Source organism: Pipistrellus hanaki (assembly GCF_964339955.1).
Source record: "Pipistrellus hanaki genome assembly, chromosome: 6".
In the NCBI taxonomy this organism is placed as follows: domain Eukaryota; kingdom Metazoa; phylum Chordata; class Mammalia; order Chiroptera; family Vespertilionidae; genus Pipistrellus; species Pipistrellus hanaki.
Window position 1 is genome coordinate 5,346,322 of NC_140508.1, and position 19,850 is coordinate 5,366,171.

The 19,850-nt window shown below is 64.7% G+C and overlaps 1 protein-coding gene across 2 annotated transcripts in view; it reads right to left on the minus strand.

Moving 5' to 3' along the window:
• LAMA5 (laminin subunit alpha 5) overlaps positions 1-19,467 on the minus strand; it is a 50,719-nt gene extending 31,252 nt beyond the window's left edge. Inside the window, exons 1-11 of one of the 2 annotated variants that reach the window (XM_084888988.1) lie at positions 19,162-19,467; positions 14,555-14,707; positions 7,269-7,386; positions 7,014-7,132; positions 6,775-6,945; positions 6,539-6,636; positions 3,595-3,710; positions 3,092-3,210; positions 2,903-2,993; positions 2,574-2,708; positions 2,416-2,475 (exon numbers count right to left, since the gene is read on the minus strand). In XM_084888988.1, coding sequence (XP_084745114.1) covers positions 2,416-2,475; positions 2,574-2,708; positions 2,903-2,993; positions 3,092-3,210; positions 3,595-3,710; positions 6,539-6,636; positions 6,775-6,945; positions 7,014-7,132; positions 7,269-7,386; positions 14,555-14,707; positions 19,162-19,413 — 1,432 coding nt within the window. In that variant the 5' untranslated portion in view covers positions 19,414-19,467. Of the gene's footprint in view, positions 1-2,415; positions 2,476-2,567; positions 2,709-2,902; positions 2,994-3,091; positions 3,211-3,594; positions 3,711-6,538; positions 6,637-6,774; positions 6,946-7,013; positions 7,133-7,268; positions 7,387-14,554; positions 14,708-19,161 lie in introns of both variants that reach the window. The other variant, XM_084888987.1, reaches the window with a different exon arrangement.
• Between the last annotated feature and the right edge of the window lie 383 nt (positions 19,468-19,850).

The window sequence follows — 19,850 nt, forward strand, 5'->3', positions numbered from 1 at the left end:
AAGTTATACTCTGAGGCAAACTGAGAGCTTTAGCCCAGGTTCCTCAACCTCAGTACCACTGACATTCTGTGTTGGACAACTACCATAGGGGTGGGGCCGTATTGTGCACTGTATGTTTGTTTTGTTTTTAAGATGCACTCTTCTTGGCGAAACCGGTTTGGCTCAGCTGATAGAGCGTCGGCCTGTGGACTGAAAGGTCCCGGGTTCGATTCCGGTCAAGGGCATGTACCTGGGTGGCAGGCACATCCCCAGTAGGGGGTGTGCAAGAGGCAGCTGATCGATGATTTCATCGATGTTTCTAACTCTATCCCTCTCTCTTCCTCTCTGTAAAAAAAAAAAAATCAATAAAATGTTTTTTGTTTTTTTAAAAAGATGCATTCTTCTTATTTTCTCTTAAATATCAGAGAGGAAGGGAAAAGGAGAGAGAGCTAGAAACATAAATGATGAGAGAGAACCATGGATAGGCTGCCTCCTGCACACCCCACTCTGGGGATCGAACCTGCACCAAGGCATGTGCCCTGATCAGGAATCAAACCGTGAACTCTTGGTTTCTAGGTTGACGCTCAACCACTGAGCCACAATGTGTGATATGCTGTACACCCCAGCCTCCTTCACCCACTGGATGCCAACAGCACCCCAGTTACAACAACCAAAAGGGCATTTTAGACGTTTTCCTGGATCAAAATCACCCCTGCTTGAGAACTGCTGCTTTAAACCTTTGAATTGACAAGAAATAATTCAAGAAGCTATCAAAAACTATAATAAACCACAAGAAAAGATAGAGAAGGCATTAGAGACTTTAGTTCCAAAATTTCTGTATAAGGAAACAAAATCTCTGCCCCAGAGTCAGAGAAAAACCCAAGCAATCTTGTAGTATAACCTTGGGCTATCCTTTGAAAACACCAATAAATTCAATGCATTACTGTTAGGTCAAAGAAGGAAGAGACAAAAAGAAAGAGAATAAAAATAGACAATCAAAGTCACGGGTTCGATTCTCAGCCAAGGGTACCCACCCCTTTCCAAGTATTTCACAAGGTGATTTACAAATCAAAGCAAGATGGCATAAACCAGAAACCTTTCTCCCAGCCTCACTAATGAGAGCATCTATGTTCAAAGGCGGGTCCATGTTAATAGACTGTTACATAATCCACAGATTAAACGTGAAATACAGCTTGGGTGGGAACCTACTGGATTGAAGATATTTGCAAATGATACATTTGATAAGGGGCTAATATCCAAAATATATTGAAAACTCATAGCCCTGGCTGTTTTGGCTAGTGGATAGAGCCTCCGACTGAGGACTGAAGGTCCCAGGTTTGATTCCGGTCAAGGGCACATGCTCGGGTTGTGGACTCAATCCCAGTAGGGGGCATGCAGGAGGCAGCCAATCCTTTCCCTTTCTCTCTGAAATCAATAAAAATATGTATTTTAAAAAACCCAAAACTCATACAATTCAATATAAAAATAAAAAACCCAGACAGCCCTGGCCAGTGGCTCGGCTGACTGGAGCACCATCCCGTAACCAAAGGTTGTAGTTCAATGCTGGGTGGGCACGCACGAGGCCCGGGCTGCGGTAATGAACCTGGCTGTGTCCCAAAGCAGTGACTGGATTGAACGTGTGTGCTAACGCCTGGCGCCCGGCGCTGGCAGGTGGTTTTACCGGAGAACAAGCTGGCGCCCCAGCCCGAGGGTCCCCTGGGTGCCTGCAGAACCCTCTTTGGGAACCCTTCCTACAGAAGAACTGCGGAGTTATGGGAAGCTTGAGCTGCAAGGATGTTTATCGGAACATTATTCCAGAGAAGACAGTGGGAAAGAGCCTAAGTCCCAGCCCGGGGCTGTGAATGAACGCCACATCGCTCCGTGTGACACGGGCCGAGGAGTGACATGCGTGCAGCGTGGCGGTGCGCGGGAAACGCAGTCCTGAACGGTCGGCAGAGCACACGGCGGGTGTGAACGCCAGTGTGCGTGTCCACAGAGGTGCCCGCAGCGCCGAGCGGGTGCTGGCGGGGCTGCAATGCGGCTGTCTCCTTTGACGGCGAGCTTACTTAAGGTTTCTACCACTTCCCAGCATGAATATGTATTGTTCACAGAAAATGAAGAGAACCCAAAGGAATGTGACTGAAGTGAATAGCCCACCTCCCTGCGGGGCCTCCAGGGGCGCTCCTGCCCCTGCTCCAGGCACCAGGCGGAGGGGCCCAGGGCACCAGGCGGAGGGGACCTCAGGGCACTAGGCAGAGGGGACCCAGGGCACCAGGCGGAAGGGCCCAGGGCACCAAGCAGAGGAGCCCAGGGCACCAGGCAGAGGAGCCCAGGGCACCAGGCGGAAGGGCCCAGGGCACCAGGCAGAGGGGACCTCAGGGCACTAGGCAGAGGCGATCCAGGGCACCAGGCGGAGGAGACCTCAGGGAAACTTACTCACGATCTGTCCGGCCTGCTGCACCTGAGCCACGGAGGGGCTGCGGGGGACGGACGAGGCTGGGGAGGAGACACTGTGTCAGCCAGGCTGCTCAGCACAGGCAGGGGGGAGGCAGGGCCAGAGGGTCCCGGGGCCCGCCCCCCGGCAGCACCCTCACGGTAGCAGTGTGGGAAGCCCGTGAGGCCCGCAGCACACGCCTCGCACCGCTCCCCCGTGAAGCTGGGCCGGCAGTGGCAGCGGCCGGTCAGGTCCTCACACGTCCCGTCGGTGAAATTGGACTCGCAGTCGCAACCTGGGTGGGGGCCGCGCGACATGAGACCCAAGCCGGGACTCGGGCCAGGCCGGGCGTCTCAGTCTGGGCAGCGGGGGGGGCTGGCCAGCTCCCGGAGCGGCCTCCCGGAGTGACCGGGCCCTGGGACACCGGTCTGGGCAGACCTGCTCCCAGCCACCCGTCCCCAGGACACCCAGCAGGTTGACCCCACTCACGACGGCAGGCGTGGGGCGAGTCCAGGGGCTGGTCGGGGTCGCGATAAAAGCCGGGCAGGCAGCGTTCACAGTTGATGCCGGTGGTGTGATGCTGGGGGGTGGGGGGCGCCACTGAGTCCAGGGTGTCCCACCCAGCAGCACCTGGGCCCACCCACCCCGCCAGTGCCCGTCTCCCCGGAGCCCGCCCACCTGGCAGGCGATGCACACGCCGCCGCCTCGGTAGACGCGGTCCTGGTTCTGGCTGGCGTTGGTCCTGTCCACCTCGGGGTCGTAGTAGCAGTCGTCCGCGTGGCCGTGGCAGTTGCAGGCTGGAGGGAAGGGCAGGCACCCAGATGTCAGCAGGCCCCCAGGACCCCACCTGGGGGACCCCAGACTTCATCCCACAAACCAGACAACCTCAGATGTAGCCAAACACACACATGTGCAGTCAGTGTGCAAGCCTGTGGGAGTACAGCAGTGAACATGCATGAGTGTTGTGTGTCCACACGTGAGCACCCATGTCTACGTGTGAACTGTACACACGTGTGAAAATGTGTGTGCTTATGCATGTATAGTATGTAGACACGCATGCGTGAGAGTGTATCCATGGGCACTGCGTGTGCAGGAGTGAGCGCTGCCAGTGTGTAAGTGTGCATGAGACCTGTGCATGTATGAGCTCGTGCAAAAGCATGTGTGCACGTGGGGGCACTCACATTGGCACTCATTGGCACTCTCGGGTGTGGCCGGCTTCCACTGCTGCTGGTTGAAGCCAGGGCAGCAGCGCTCACAGGAGCCCCCACACGTGTTGTGCTGGCAGGCGCACTTCAGCCTGTGGGACACAGGGCAGAGCGGGCTCAGACCCCGCAGAAGAGGCAGGAGGCGGCCGAGGCGCACGGCTGTGGGTGGTGAGCTGCGCGCAGGACACTGTGTGGTCCCCTGAGCACCGGGTCCTGGAGCTGTGCCATCCCCTCCAGGCAGGACCCGGAGCTCAGTCAGGAGCCCCTGAGTCCAGGGCCCTCTCCAGAGGTGGGTGCCAAGCACTGCTCCCTCTTCCGGCCGGGGGGACACACCGTGGGAGGGCTGGAACCTGCCTGCTGCCCCGGAGAGCCGCTCCTGTTGGCGCAGGGGCAGGGGACAGCTGGCCACAGATGGGGACTGAGGCTGCAGCCACCTCCTCACAGACACTCACGCCAGAGCCCCACCCGGCCCAGGCCAGCTGTCCTCCAATGTGGGGCCAGAGGGAGCCGCGTGGGAGCCGTGTGTTTCTGGGTCCTGGGCCAGCTCTGTGCACAACCCAGAGCTCCAATCCCTCCGCCCCAGCCCGTCCCCGTGAGGGTCCGCACTGCCGCCCTCAGAGCCCGGGGGCCCCTGGAGGGCCGGGGGGCAGGAGGGCAAGACCAGCTGCCACAGGAAGGCAGCCAGAGGCTGCAGCTGCTGCTAGACTTTCCAGTGACCGACATGGACGGCACCCCTAAGCTAGGAGCTCACATGGCTGTGCCAGGCGGGCGATACCCAGCACGGTTGGCAAAGCCACTCTTCCCAACCCAGGTCCGCAGGAGCGGGCCGCCACCGCTCAGACAGGCCTGACCCACGCCCTCACGGAGCATCGCAGACCCCGTAAAGCAAGGATGCTTAAAGACTGAAGCCTAAAGAAGCTAAAACTTGTGAAAAATAGGCGGATGTGACAAAGAACCAGCAGAATGCCATGAACAAAAACAAAATCTCTGCATGTGGGACTCAGTGGGTGGGCGCACTGCAGGTCAGACGCAGCCGAGCAGACTGAGCGGAAGCAGCATCCGAAGGCAGCTTGGGGGGGGGGGGGGCAGACACCCCGAGACGGAAGGAAACCAGGTCCCGATTCCAGAAGGAGAGAAGGGCAGGTGAGGAGCCCAGCAGGCAGAGGGACCGCCAAAGACGGTCTAGGAGGTTAACGAAGAGTCGCGTTCTCAGATCCTGTCCTGGCCCCGTGGCTCGACTGGGGGGAGCATTACCCTGTGCCCCAAAGGATGGCAGGTTTGATTCCTGGTCAAGGCACATGCCCAGGTTGTAGGTTTGATCCCCGGTTGGGGCATGCACAGGAGGCAGCTGATCGATGTTTCTCTCTCTCTCCCTTCCTCTCTCTCTCTTAAAAAAAAAAAAAAAAAAAAAAAGCATGAGTCAGAGGCAGAGAAAACATGTCCACCCCTTAACACCGCAGAGTGGACCAGCAGAGCACCAAGAAGATCGCAGACACTTCCAGAAGATGCCAGGCAACAGTGCGCGGGATGGGGGACTCTCCCAAGCATCCAGAGATGCCAAGAGACCAAGTGTTGAGAGACATGACCTTCAGCCAGAATTTTATAGCCAGCTCACGTCTCACCCACGAGTGAGGGCAAAACAGCCAAACAGGACGACGACAAACAGAACCGGGCAAGACTCACCAGCTGCCACAGCCTGGCTGTGTCCCCCATTCAACGTGACGGCCGTGGGGGCTATGGGCCATTAGGTCCTGGGGTGGAGCCTTCACTAAAGGGACTAGTGTCCTTATAAAAGCAGCCCGGAGAGTGCCCTGTCCCTCTGCCCACCATGTGCGGATGCGGTGAGAGGACCCCTCTGGGACCCAGGAAGGGGCCCCCCGCAGCCCCCAAAACTGTGAGGAGCGAAGCATGATCTGTGGTGCTTTGTAACAGCAGCCAGAGCAGCCGGACACTGACAGCAACCACCACGACTTCCATCTGGGCGGGAGGGGGGACACTGGTGTGTGCGGGGGCCGGGCCGGGGCCTGGGGACGCCGTGCAGCCTGCGCCCGGCCTGGGCGCTGAGCTCGTCCACGCCCACGTGCCATGCGGTGAGCAGGGCGGGTGCGGTGCCACCCAGTGGGCAAGGGCAGACCTGCCTCTCTCCCGAGAACACTGGCTGCCCAGCAAGCTCCTGCCCACCGCACAAGTCCCTGCTTGGCACCAAGGTGCTCAGAGCCAGCGCCGTGCCTGAGCACAGCCGGCAGGCGGGGACCTGCCCAGGGCGGCGCGGAGCGTGGACAGCGGGGGTCCTCAGGGCCTGCCTGTGCCCTCCCTTTTCAGACCCGTTGGCTGCAAAGCACTGGTTTGGGTTCACCTCTATGCTGTCTGGGCTTCACTGGTCTCCCTATGAATTGGGGTGTAGACAAAGCAGTAAAACCCCAGCAGGAGGCACAGAGAAGACCCCAGATCCAAGAGCATGTGTGGGGCTGCATGGTTTTGAGGCAGGGAAGGCACAGGGCACACAGCTGCTGGTGCTGCTTACAGACGCAGGTGCGGGCCCTGCCTCACGGGCTGACGCCGGCCCGGGCGCTGCCTGCTCGGCGCCCTCAGCTCCCCGCCAGGGCTGTGGGCCCGGCCTGCGGTGGGGGGTGAAGCGGAGGTGGGGGCGGCGGGCAGTGTGTGGGGTAGGCAGAGGACAGGGTGTGCAGCTGCGGCGGACGCCTCCCTTGGCGACTCCTGTCCGCCAGGCCCCAGGCTCAGGGTCTGGACAAGAACTCCACCTTCACGGCAGCTGGGCCGGGCACGGCCCCTCCGCCTCGCTGTGCACACGGGAACGACGCCCGGCGTGGCGGCCAGCGAGCGCACGGGAGCCAGGCCTCCTCCCCAGGTGGCGGGGGATGGGGGGGTGGAGGGGATGGGCAGGAGCCGAAGACCTCACCTGAAGGGGTCTGCGGGGTCTGTGGAGTCACACACGTCCGCGTGGCCGTGGCAGACGCAGCGCCCGCCAATGCTGATGTCCTTGATGCTGTAATAGTACTGCACGCCTGGCTGTGAGTGTGGGGGCCCCCACACCAGCCCGGCCCACCCTCCAGGACCCCCGTCCGGCTCAGCCCCGCCCACGTGACCCAGAACCCCCTCGTGCCAGGCCGCTGCGGCCGCCTGGCCGGCGCTCACCCGGCGGGTGACGGTGGGGTCCCGCAGCGCCTTGCCCATGAGGTGGCCCAGCAGCGTGTTGGTGCGCAGGAAGCGCAGGCGGATGTTGGTGGCTTTGGTGAAGTCACGCAGCAGCGGCGAGTGGGAGAAGTTCATGGCCCCCGGGCGCCCGTTCACCAGGGACACCACCACCTGCAGAGGGATGGTCAGGCCGGCCCCGCCCCCGGGCCCCGCCCCCGCCCCGCCGGCCCGCCGCCCACCTCGCCGTTCTCCAGGGGCACGATGCGGGAGTACTCGGTGCTGCAGACCACGTCGTCGTCCCGCGTGATGCGCTCCAGCCAGGGCACCCCGAACCTCTCCAGGCAGTCCCTCCGGGAGGCTGCGGTCGGGGAGGGGAGGTGCAGGCTTTGTGGAGCCACCTGCCTTTGGGGTGCATCCCAACAGTCCCGACCCACAGAGGCTGGGGTGGCAGAGGGGCAGGGCCAGCACCTTGCCCGCCCGCCCCGGACACTCACAGGCGAAGAACTGCCAGGGCTGGAAGGTGTGGCCGAAGTCCACGGAGCGCTCCAGCACCCAGAGGTCCGGCCGCGGGGAGTTGGCGAACTTGACGAGCACGTAGGCCACGTGGAACACCTGGGGGAGGGGTGAAGTGACGCCCTCCACGCCGGGGCTGGTGGGGAGGGGGCGTGGGCTCCTCCCCAGGGGACACCTGTGCATTTTCCCGTGAGGGCCAGACACCCGGGGAGAGGGCCAGCCGAACAGAGGAGGCCTGGGTCCGATGACCACCTGTGGCCGCTGAGGCCTACACGGGGGACACTGCCATTCCTAAGGCTCCCCACCTGGCCCTGGGGGTGCGGTGGCCCAGGGCCCAGACCTGCCTGCCTCCCCACCCCCAGCCGGTCTCCCACAGGGGAGGACGCGGCTCCCAGGCGGCTCTGAGGACCAGCGAGCCCTCCCCTCGGCCCCAATGCCAGGGGAACATGGGAGCCGACAGCCATTGTACATGCTGAACTTGGTGGTGTGGGCCCCAAGGGCTCCGTACAGGGTAGCGGGGGACACGAGCACCCCCAGTCTGCGGTCAGGAGGGGGAGGCCCAGAAACAGGCTTGGACACGCTGGTCAACATGCCACACGTGATGAGTGCCCTCCGCCTCCCACACCAGGGCTGCCACAGGGCACCGCCCGTGGGCTCTGCGCTGTCCACGGACCTCGAGGGTGACGCCACGCCCCCTCCGAGGGCCTGCCCAGCCCAGAGGAGCATCCCCTTTGGGCGTCCACTGGTCTGGATCCCCCCGGGACCAGCGGAGGCAGAGCAGGGGTGCCCCCAGGGCTGCCCAAGGTGGCTATGGTGACCCCATGGAGGACGGTGACCCCTCACGGCCCAGCCCTCAGGAGGCATAGGCTGCTAAGAATGCCGGGGCAGGGTCCCGGGCAGAGCCACGCTGTGCTGAGGCGGCCCTCCGGGAAGGCCTGGCTCAGGGACGGCCCCCCGTGGAGGCAGGGCCTTTCCGGGCGGGGGCCGGGGAGCCTAATCACCATGTCCAGGCTCTGAGGTCATCTTCCCTCCCACCGGGTGGGGGAGGGTGCGCCCCAGGGGACAGGCCCTGCACCCGCCAGCACCTTGGCCAACCCTCAGGCATTCCAGGAAGCCCCGGGGGACCTGGGTGCTGTGAGTCACCAAGGCCCCCAGGGGACTGCAGGCTCCCACCCAGCCTGGGCCCACCCCCGCCTTTCCCTGAGTGAGGCACCAGGCTGCAGCGTCACTGGCCGGCTCTGCCCCTCCCGCGGCCGGCGGCTGCATTTTTCCCAGCTGAGGGCACTTGCACAAATATTGATGTGAAGACACTGATGGGGCAGGACCGGGCGTCATGGGAACGCCCCCCCACGCCTGTCATGCTGGGCCGCGCTTGGAGGAAGACCCGCCCCTGCCGCTGTCCACCTGGTCAGCTGTCTGTCACACGGGGGTTGGGGGGCCCTGGCCCGGCTGGAGGGGAGGAAGGGCGTGAGCCCAGAGCTCTCTCTCCACCTGTCCCCAGCCTGTGCCGCTCCTGAGGCCACACTGGGCATGACCCCGGAGAGCCGGGCCGCCTCGTCCACCGCCCTGCCCCCCGCCCCCGCCCACAGGCTCTGCTGCCAGCGCAGGCTGACCTTTCCCGCCGCAGAGTTCTCTGCAGAGGGAAAGAACGTCTTTTAAGCAAAAGCCAAACAAAGGCCTCCTGAGTTATTTTTAACAATCTGGCTATTTTGGGGCAGGCACGTCTCCAGGACAGCAGCCGGACGGCCTCTCGGTCACTACACCCTGGCCCCCACTCCCGGCCTGACCACACAGGGCCCCAGGAGGGCATCTGCCCCTCCCCCGCGCCCAATGCCTGACGGGGCCAGGCCAGAGCAGGAGGCCCAGGGTGGGCTCCAGGCGCTAATGGCCGTGCGGCGTGGGGAGCCACATCCCCTCCTGGGCACAGGAGCAGAGGAAAGAAACACAGGGTCCGGAGTGTGGTGTGATGCCACCTGGCCCTGAGGCAGACAAGCAGAAGCAGCAGCCACCTGTCCTGCTGCCACACTCCACTCTGGAGAGCAGAGGCCGTGGGGAGGGGAGGCCAGCTGGGGGCCGGGCAGAGATTTGGACACCAGGAGGAATGAAGCCTGGAGGGTGCAGAGGGTGGCCAGCAGCCTCCTGGGCTCAGCACCTCTGTCACAAGGGCAGGGTGGTGGCTGGAACCCCCCATTGCTAGATGGTCAGGCCAGCACACCCCGTCTCTGCCCTGGCCCATCTCAGAGCCAGGGATAGCTAGGCAGGGAGGAGAGGGCCCAGCCCCCACCCACCAGGCAGGCTGTGTGAATCACTGGGCAGCCCTGACTCAGCCCGGCCTGCCGGAAGCGGGCTGATTCCTGGGGCCGGGCCAGGGTCCCAGGCGGTGGCCGGGTGGAGGCAGGAAGCCCCTCCTAGACCGGGCGTCCGGGCTAGCTCCCAGGCCAGAGTGAGCAGCGGGGCACCCAGGCCTCCTGGATTCCCTGCCCAGGTGCTGGGCCGGCCTTCTGCGCCCCCAGCCGGTCTGCTGAAAGCACCTGGCCCAGCCCCTCACGTCTGCCCTCTCCCCAGCCTGCCCACCTCTCCGCAGAGGCCCCTCTGGGAACCTCGATGGAGGTTTCCCCACAGCGGGGGCTGCCCGGCCTGGGGGCCAGGGCAGGGCAGGTGAGTCCGGGCAGGCCCCACCTGGGAAAAGAACAGCCGTCCGCTCCAGGTCGGGGAGGGCCCGCTCCAGGAGAGACGGGGAACGGAAAAGTACAACAGGGGAAAGCAGAGGGGACAGCAGAGGCCCGGCCGGCGCTGCGGGAGGGACGGGTGCCCGGCTGGGGGAACAGGTGCGCGGAGCGGGTGGGGATCTCAGGGAGGGGGTGTTCAGGAGCTGCCCGGCGTGGGCCAGGCCTCCGTGTGCTCCCTGCGCCCTCCCTCCCCCCGCCCCGCAGGAGCCCGCAGGCCAGGTGGCCGCCCAGCCACAGGAAGTGGAGTTTATCCCAGGGGACCTCAAACACACACAGTTTAGTCTGGTGAGCGGCGCTGCTGGAGGTCAACCTGCGGGTTTGTTTAAAACAGATGGGCCCTCGGAGGGAGCGCTGCCTGGGGCTGAAGGCTCAGTTCTGGCCAGCGGCACGTACCTGGATTGCAAGCTCCGCCCCGGCCCTGGCCCCGGCCCTGGCCCTGGCCCTGGCCCGGGGCGGGCTCTGGGAGGAGGCAGCCAGTCGGTCTGTCCCTCACATCGATGTTTCTCTCTGTCTTTCCCTCTCTCGTCCCTCTCTCTAAAAACCAATGGAAAAATATCCTCGGGTGAGGATTAACAACAATAAAACCAACCAGCCCTAACCGGTTTGGCTCAGGGGATAGAGCGTCCGCCTGCAGACAGAAAGGTCCCAGGTTCGATTCCGGTCAAGGGCATGTACCTTGGTTGTGGGCACATCCCCGGTAGGGGGTGTGCAAGAGGCAGCTGATCGATGTTTCTCTCTCATCGATGTTTCTATCTCTCTATCCCTCTCCCTTCCTCTCTGTAAAAAATCAATAAAATGTATTTTTAAAAAACAAATGATAAAACCAAAAAAACAGAGACGGGAGCCCAGCCAGTGTGGCTCAGCAGTTGTGTGTTGACGGAGGAAAAAGAGGTCCCTGGTTCGATTCTGGGTCAGGGCACATGCTGGGCTGTAGGCTCGATCCCTGGTGGGGGCGTGCGGGAGGCAGCCGATCAATGACGTTCCTCATTGCTGTTTCTATCTCTCTCTCCCTCTCCCTTCCTCTCTCTCTGAAATTCAATAATAATTAAAAAACAAACAGCCAGATGGAAGCAGGGGCCTTGGGGGGCCCAGTGTGAGGTGGCGGGCCATCTCTGTGCACCTGAGCGAGGCGAGCAGCCAGGCGCGCTGTGCGGCGCTGAGGGTGCGGCAGCGCAGGAGGCACCAGGCAGGGAAGGGCTGTGTCAGCAAAAGGCCACGCAGAGGCAGGGCTTCACCGGTTCTCACAAGGAGAGGCACCTCCCCATGGCCCTCCCCAGGGAGCCAGCTCAAGGCGCTGAGTCCAGTCCAGGCCCCACACCTGTCCTGGCTGCTGGGCTCAGTAACCAGAGCCTGGCCAGCCTCGACTGAACTTCCTGCCACTCCCCTGGAATAACCCCACTGGGGAGCCAGCCAGCAGGCATGTGGGGACCAGGCGGCCGCACAGGGAGCCCTGAGCCGCCAGCCTGCGGGCGAGGCGCCTGGAAATGGGTCCAGCCACAGGAGCTGTGTGCAAGGGCCTTCACTCAGGCACAAAGGCCCTAACGCAAGTGCCCAGGGCCCTCACCCCCTGTACAGAGGAGGAAACCGAGGCCCGGAGACCAGATAAGGTCTTGGTCTCTCCACACGGGTGCCCAGGGCAGCCTCACCGGAGCTCTGCTCCTCAGCAAACCCATCTGATGTCCTGTCCCCCAGCGAGGGCACAGACCCTCACCGGGCCCTTCAGCACAGGGCTCAGTGGTCCTCACCTGGCTCTGGGGAATGGGGGCTGTAGCCACAGGTAAGAGCCACCAGGGAGCTGACTGGACAGGGAGGAGGACACTCCATGGGCCTCAACTCACCTGCCCAGGTGACTGGGCACAGGGCTTGAGACCCCATGGCAGAATCCCTGGTAGGGGCAGAGCACCTGGGTCAGGACCAGCCTCGCCGTGTGGCCTGAGCCCAGGAGGTCAGAAACAGCGCCTGCCCTGCACTGGGTCCAGGGAAGGGGGAGCCCAAGGCCATAGGAGGGCCCACAGGAGAGACAGAGACAAGCAAGAACCCGTGGCCCCTGGGAGGACCCTAGGCAGTCACACCATGTGCCGGGCCCCACCTGGAGGCTGGCGCTGAGGGCTCTCAGGCCTGAGGGTCCCTGGCAGAGACCCATGCGGGGGCGGGCCCGGTCCCGAGGCCTGAGCCCTCCTCGCCCTCCCGGCCAGGACCTGGCTCCTGGGACCTGTTGCTCCATCGGCCACAGGAAGGAAGAGGGTCCCACATCCCCCACGTGCGAAAGGTCAGAACGGGACGCGACAGACACGGAGGGAGGGCGGGCGGCCGCCGGCAGAGGAGGGGCTGTACAGCCACGGCCCTTCCTCAGCCTCCCCGAGCAGGAAGGCTCCTGATGCCCAGGCTGCCACCCCACCCCCTTTCCAGGGCATCCGCTCCAGATCCCAGAACAAAGGCAGCTGGCCGCCTGCCACCGCAGTGCCCAGCCCCGCTGCCCACTCAGCCCCACTTCCTGTAGGAAGCCCAGCCCCGCCTGGACCCTCGCCTCCAAGGATTACCCAAAGGGGGAGTAACTTGGTTAGCTCAGCCGGGCCCCTCCCACCCAGCCTGTCTCTCATCTGCGCCAGGGAATGTGCTTGGGGGGTTCTGCCCTGGGGACCCCTCAATCTGACGGTGGGCACCAGGTGCTCAGATCTGGGTAGACCTGGAGGCACAGGGTCACTGTGAGGCCCAGAGGCCCACCGGCACCTCCAGGCGCCTCCCCGGTGCTTCGGCCCCAGAGCCCTCGCTCCCCACCCTACGTGGGCTCCTCTGCCCAGACCGGGTGCTGAGGGCAGAATCCAGTCTGCGCCCCAACCCCAGCAGGTGGCACCCCAAAGAGCCAGTCACTGCTTGTGGCTCAGGGAGGAGGGCAATGAGCCCCGCTCCCCGTTCCCCCCAGAATCCCGCCTCTCACCCATGGAGGGAGCCTGGGTCCATCGCCCCACCCCACCCCAAAGCACCCTGGTGAGCAGTCCCTGGCCCTGCCATCCCGACCAAGGCTGGCAGCCTGGGCCAGACCGAGACCGGGCTGGTGGCTCCTGGGCAGCAGGGACTGGGGTGGGGGGAGGCTAGGTGGATGAGAAGAGGAAGGAGAGGGAGAGGAGGGACCCAGGGCAGGTAGACAGGGGGGTTGGGGGTCCACCTCCCCAAAGAGACTGGGAAGTGGCCCCTTCCCCTTCGGGTCACGCTATCGTCAGGGAGGGGCGCACGCTGACCCTCTCCCTGGCCCTGGACCGTCCACAGGGCAGAGGAGCTGCCTGCCACCGCCCGGCTCCGGCGGCAGGGAGCCCAGGGGGCAGGGACCCCGCGAGCTCCTCCTCAGCCGCACACGGCACCTCGCTGCGGGCACTGTGCCACCTGCTCTGAGGCCACTCTGGGGTTGCCATGGAGACTGGGCCATTGGCCCTCGCCCCTCCCCCAGCCTGGCCAGGCCTGTCCCACGGGGAGGGGAAGAAGAGGAGCAGGAGGAGCGGCGAGAACCCACCAGCTCAGCACAAGTTCCCCCTGACCGACCCGCAGCACCCGGGCCAGCCCGGGCCAGGCACCAGCACCGGCCCTGGGCCTGATGAGGGGCAGCTTCTCCCTAGTCGCCCCCAGCCCCCTTCCCCAGGGCATCGCAGCCAATCCAGAGCCCCCACATTTCAGGCCACCTGTTAGAACCGAAACCCATTCCCCTCACCGCCTACCAACCACTAGGCCAGGCCTGTAGACCTCCAGGGAGGTGCCCAACACTGTACCCCGAACCTGCCCCTGGGTCTGCCCTTCCGGTCAGCTCAGGGGAGACACTGGGCCGCCTTCCTCAGACCCTCAGGGTCGCAGCAGCCGCAGGAGGAGGCGTGGCCACAGGCAGGCGCACTGGGTCACGTGGCTGGACTCCAGCTTCTAGGCCTGACCCTTCCCTGCCTCCGGGGCGCGGTCTGGCAAGATCAACCTTGTCACCCCAACTCCAGGCAGGCCTGGCCTCACCTACACGCCCCCACCCCAGCCCAGGAGGCGACGGGACTGCTAGCCCACTTCCCAGGTCAGGCACCTAGGCAAAGTCACACAGTACCAGGACACACCCTGGACCCGAGTCTGACCCGGCAGGGCCCACCAAGGAGACTCTCGTCTCTGGAAAATGCCGGCCCCACCCTCCTGGCTGCACAGGCCCCGGAGCAGGGAGCAGGCACACCTGACCCCGGGCGGGCGCAGGCTGCACAGGTATCCCAGGAATGTCCACTTCCACCGGCCTCCCCCGCATTCCTGGGCCCCTCCCACACCAGCAAGCTGGAGCCTGGCTCCCGGCAGAACTCCTCAGAATGCACACCAGGCCTAGCGTTTGCCGCCGCCGTGCTGGACCCTTAGCACCCCCACTCCACCCCACAGGGATGTGGAGAGGACACGCAAGGTGCCTGCGGCTACCCCTGTGTCTGTGCTGGGCCCGCCCCAGGAGGTCTGGCTGGCCCGGTGCACTCCGGTGGGACCCGGGGTCAGAACCGCAGAGGCGAGGGCTGTGACAGACAAAGGAGCCCTACCTGGCCCAGGTCCAGGGTGACGTTGACCTCATTGTACTCCAGGCCGCGGGACAGCGGGGGGCTCTGCCACCAGCGCTCCGTGCCGTCCACGGCGTTGCTCACGGGGTGTGCCTTGTTGCTGTTGGCGGCTGTGCAGATGTCGCAGTACTGGCCCTGGGGGGACGGAGCCGTCAGATGGCGGAGAAGGGCGGGACTGCTCGTCCCCTCCACTCACTCTTCCACCATCACAGCCGACATCCCAACCTGAGGCCCCGTCCACCATTCACTCACTCCCTGTGTCTACTGCCTCCTTCACTCAGTGAGAGGTGGCCACATCCCTTATGGAGAGACCAAGGTGGGGAAGGAGAGGGGTGCCCAGCCCATTTATTTGTTTGTTTAAATATTTTTATTGATTTCACAGAGGAAGGGAGAGGGACAGAGAGATAGAAACACCAATGATGAAAGAGAATCATTGATTGGCTGCCTCCTGCACACCCCACACTGGGGATCGAGCCTGCAACCGGGCCTGGGTCCTGACCGGGAATCAACATGACCTCCTGGTTCATAAATCGATGCTCAAGCACTGAGCCACGTGTGCTTGATTTTGTTAGAGAGGACGGGAGAGAGAGAGAAAGGCATCGATCAATTGCCTCCCATACACATCCTGACAGGAAACCACACCAGCAACCTTTTGGTGCACGGGATAACACTCAAACAACTTTAGATGTTTGACACCCACTTTAGATGGGAAAATCAAGGTGGGCTTCTCTGAGGAGGTGGCATACACCATAAGGCGGTATGTGATCCGGCAGAGGGACTGCCCGCAAAAAGACCCTGGGGCAGGAAGAACCACTGAGTAAAGGGGGAGAAAGCCAATGTCGCTGGGGCTGGGGGGAAGGGCCAGTCAAGGGGCAATTCGCTTGCTCCTACACACAGAGAGCGGAGTGGCCCGGAGGCCAAGGGCCAGGGGGCCAGGAGCACTAAGACAGCCAGACCCCCTCCCCGCCTCCCAATGGCGTGTCTCCTACACACCCGCCAGGCTTCACCGAGAGCCATCTGGATTAGGGTCTCCAGAGAGACAGAGCCAAGCCATTCCAGTGGCCTGTGCAGACAGGCCCAGAGTGGAGGCATGTGGGCAGTCAGCAGGCAGGGCCTGGACCTCCTGGCTCTGCTGCTTCTGAGTGCTGGGACCTGGCCAAGGCAGGACAGCTGCTAACTAAGCCTCAGTGTCCCCATCCGAAGAGTGGGGGTAATGCTGGCATCTGCCTCAGCTGTCCCTGGATTAATGATCCCACCCAGGCCTGGCAGCTGCTTCCATCACAGTCCAGACACCTGCCAGGGGCCTGTCCCCTGGGGGACAGAGGGCTCCCAGCGTCCTGGCCTGCCGTCCCTAATGTGGAGGAGCAGGTGCTCAGAACCTGGGGTGGGGTGAGGTGGGGGCAGGGCTGGGCCCTGGCCACTGGCCCAGTGGAGCCCAGCCCTCCAGTTCCCGCTCCCGCTTTCTCTCCCCCTCCCCCTCCCTTTCCCTCTCCTCCCGCCCAGAGGAAACCAGACCTGCCATCCCTCCGCACACACAAAGCCAGCCCTCGGGGACCTGGCAGTGATTGAGGCCAGAGTCTGGGAAAGGCAGACACTACCCCCTCAGCCTCCCAGGGGGCCAGGCCTCATTGGAGGAGTTGGAAGTGGGGGTGGGGCACTCCCAGGCCCCACACGCGCACTGCACCCCACTCCCCTGGATGGGCTGCCCTGGCTCCTTCCGGGCACCTGGGAGGCAGCAGAGTGGGCTTCTGGGTCCTGGTGCTTTGAGTCCCCCATCTCACACCTTGCTCCTGCCTGGGGCCTTTGCACTCTGACCTTCTGTCCTCCATTTCAGCTCAGATGTCACCTCCTTAACAGTGCCCCACCCAGATCTAGCAGACCACCCAGGATGCTGACCCCCCTCCGCTCCCCCCTCTGCTCCCCCAGACATCACCTTGCTTTTTTATCCTCCCTCCAGACCTGGAACGTCTGGCTATTAGTGAGTCTGTTTACGCCTCTCCGGGGCTGCCAGCTGGGGGTGCTGGCTGCCACACCGCGGGCACAGAGCGCGGAGGACATAGAGAAGTGGCGTGAGCCAGGGGGACCGTATGCCGGGCTCGGATGGTGAACCTGGGCTAGAACCTGGAGCTCTGGCTCCCGGGCCTGTGGGAGCTCTTGGGCGAACAGAGGAGGGGTTCAAGGGTGTCGCCAGCAGTGCTGTGCACATGGGTGCAGGCTGTCAGGGACCTGGTGGCGGGAGGTTTCTCGGAGGAGGGAGGCAAGGCGTGTGGCTGGGATGGCGGCGTTCCAGAGAAGGCTGCCTGTGTAAGAGCCTCCCGCCTGTGAGCCCGTGTGGCTGGGTGCGGGGGCTCCGGCCAGGCCCCTGCGGACAGTCTGGAGGTGACCCTATAGTCCTCACTGTGCCTGGCCGCCGCAGCGGGCAGGGGACGCGGTTCCCTCCACACCTCGGTGCGGAGGCTCCTGCTGGGAGCGGAGACAGGGAGAGGCCATGAGAACTTCCCCTCCCGCTGAGTCACCGCCAGTGGCCTAGCCCCCCACTTGCCTCCGGGGCCTGCGGCCAGTCCTGAGCTCCTCCCGTGCCCACCTGAGGCTGGAAGGGCTGCCCGCACGACCGCCTCGCCAGCAGGGCTCCCCCTGCCTTGGCCCCGCCAGCTTCTGTCCTGTCTCCTCCAGGGGGTCCCCTGGGAGCTGGGAGCCTGCAGCCCAGGGCCCCATGCCCTCTGTGACCTCCCCCACGTGGCACAAGACCGGGCTCTCTGGATGGAGAGAAGGTGGGCTGTATCTCCTGGCACCTCTCCGACCGATCGGAGACCAGGGCACTGAGTAGACCTCCCGCCCCCAGAGGAGAGGGGGCGGTGCTGGGCCGTCCAGGGACTTGTCTAAAGTCCCATGGCTGTTCAGCTCGTGTCCTGCTGGCCTTCCTACCATGCCTCACCCCAGCGGCCTCGGAGCAGGTCCTACCCCGAGTGCCGCCGGCTTCGGGGGCAAGCTTCGGCCCCTCTTGCCAGACCGTGGACCAGGCAAGCAGGCTGACACTTCTCACTCAGGCCAGCTCCGTCCCCTAACACCGGGGCTGCCACTGGTGCCAAGTGGTCACTGTGACAAATGGCTTCCCAGCCTCCAAGTGGAGGGAAAGGGCACCCTCACACCGTGCCCATCTTACAGACGAGGGCACTCAGGTTCTGGGAGGAAAACCACGCAACTAAGGAGAGGCAGGGGGGAGGGGCTTTGAGCTCTGCTCCAGGCTCTCCTTTCCCTCCTCAGGGGTCTGCCACCTGGGCCAGGCAGCATGGGTGGGGAGGAGTGGTCGGGGTTCAGAGGAAGCCAGGAGCTTCCACTACTTGAGTGGCGGAATCTCAGCTGAGCAGTGAGGCACAGTGGGGACTGGCCAGCCCCCCTGGGGCAGCTTTGGAAACCCCCTACAAGTTCCTTCCCCGGAGCCAGCCCCTTTGGCGTCAACCAGATGTGCCAGGGACTCCTCACTGCTCACCCCGCCAGGTCAGAGCTGTGAGGCTTCCACAGGTGTCTGCGCCTTTTCAGGCCTCAGTTTCCCCACTGGAAATGTGAGAGTGAGACCTCCCAGCTCTGCTGTGCGGGGCTTAGAGGAGACCATGCAGGTAATGGGCATCTGAGGGAGGCAGCACTCCGCCAAGAATGGCTCTGCCACACAGGGTCCCCCCACTGAGGGCCAGGGCAGGCAGAAGGGGAGGGCGGGAAGCGGAAGGCGCGCAGTGAAGGCTCCTTCATCACCCACCCCAGCTACCCAACCGTCCGACTACCTTCCTGCCCTCCCCCAGCCTCTCCCATCAGGGAGGAGGTGGCCTGGACCTCCTCCGGCCCTGGGGACCCCAAACTCTCCTGAAGGTTCCTCAGAAATGGAAAGGTGGGCCCATACAGGGTGTCAGGGACCCCTAGAGCAGACCCTACCTGCTTCCCCAAGGCCACCCCAGGAGCTCACAGGACCCCAGCCCTGGGGGCCTTGGCAGCCTGCCTCCCTGGGGGAGAGCGTGTTACCATGTGTGGGCACCTGACCCAACCCCCACCTGCAGGCTCCTGGCGTGGGAGGGGCCCTGCCCAGGGTCTTCACCCTGAGGACTTGGCCACCTGGGGGCAGAGGTGCCGCTCTGACGGCGCTCCCCGTCCCCACCCCGTCAGAGACCCAGCTGTTTGCCACCTCCTCCACCCAGGTCCCCGCCAAGCCCCAGACACCCCAGCAGGGATGGCTTTCACTTTGCAGCGAGCGGGGAAACCTCCGGGGTCTGGTCCCTCCCGCCGTCCCAGTCCCATCCGGACGCCACAGCAAGTTCCAGCTCGTCCCGGGGAAGGCGGATCGGTCCGCCCCTCCGCACAGGCGGCGCCGCTCCCACCTCGCCCGCACCCCGGCCTCGGGCGCCAAGGTCTGGGCACCAGCCGCCCCCTTCGCCCCGCCGTCGGCGGCGTCCCGCCTTCCGGGGGCGGGGGCGACGGGAGCACGCAGGTCCCGGCACAGCCTGAATGGCGAGCTGGGGTCCCGTCTGTTCTCCGAAATGTGGAGTCGCAGAGCCCGAGCCCGGCGCACCCCCCGCGGCCACCCGCCGGCCCGCGCCCACCTGGATGGTCTGGCTGGGGTCCCCGCCGGCCACGGGGCCCCCCACCAGCTTGCAGTAGAGGTCCTCGGTGGGGCGCGGGGCGCCGCGCGCCGGGGCCTCCTCGCCGCAGGTGGCGGAGGCGGCGATGCGGGCGCCCTCGGCCAGGTTGAAGTAGGGCGGGTGCAGGCTGAGGTCGCCGGCCGCCCGCGCCGCGCCCAGCACGGCCAGCGCGGCCAGCAGCAGCGGCGGCGGCACGGGGCGCCACCTCGCCATCTCCAGCTCCGGGCGCTCTCCGCACTGCGCGCCCGGGAGCCCTGGGTGTGCGCGGGGCCGCTCGCTCCGCCCGGACGCCAGGCCCCGCCCCGCCCGCCCGGGCGCCGGAGCCCCGCGCCCCGGGGACGGGAGGGGGGAGGGGCGGCCTTAACCCTTCCGGACCCGGCGGCCGCCTCCGGAAGGGGCACCTGCTGGCCCCGGGCCAGGCCGTGGGGACCCCGAGAGGCCCGGCCCCTCCGGGCAGGGCTTGGGTCCCAAGCGACATCCCGCGGCCCGCGGCGCCCGGTCCGCCGCGCCCACCCGGCTTCCCAGCCCGGAGCCTCCGCTCTTTGTTTCCGCACCTTCGGCCCCTCGCGGCCCGGCGCCGGCGGCTCGGGCTCCTGCCGGGCGGCCGCACCATCCCGCACCGCCCGCTCCAGCCGCGGCGTCTGTCCTTC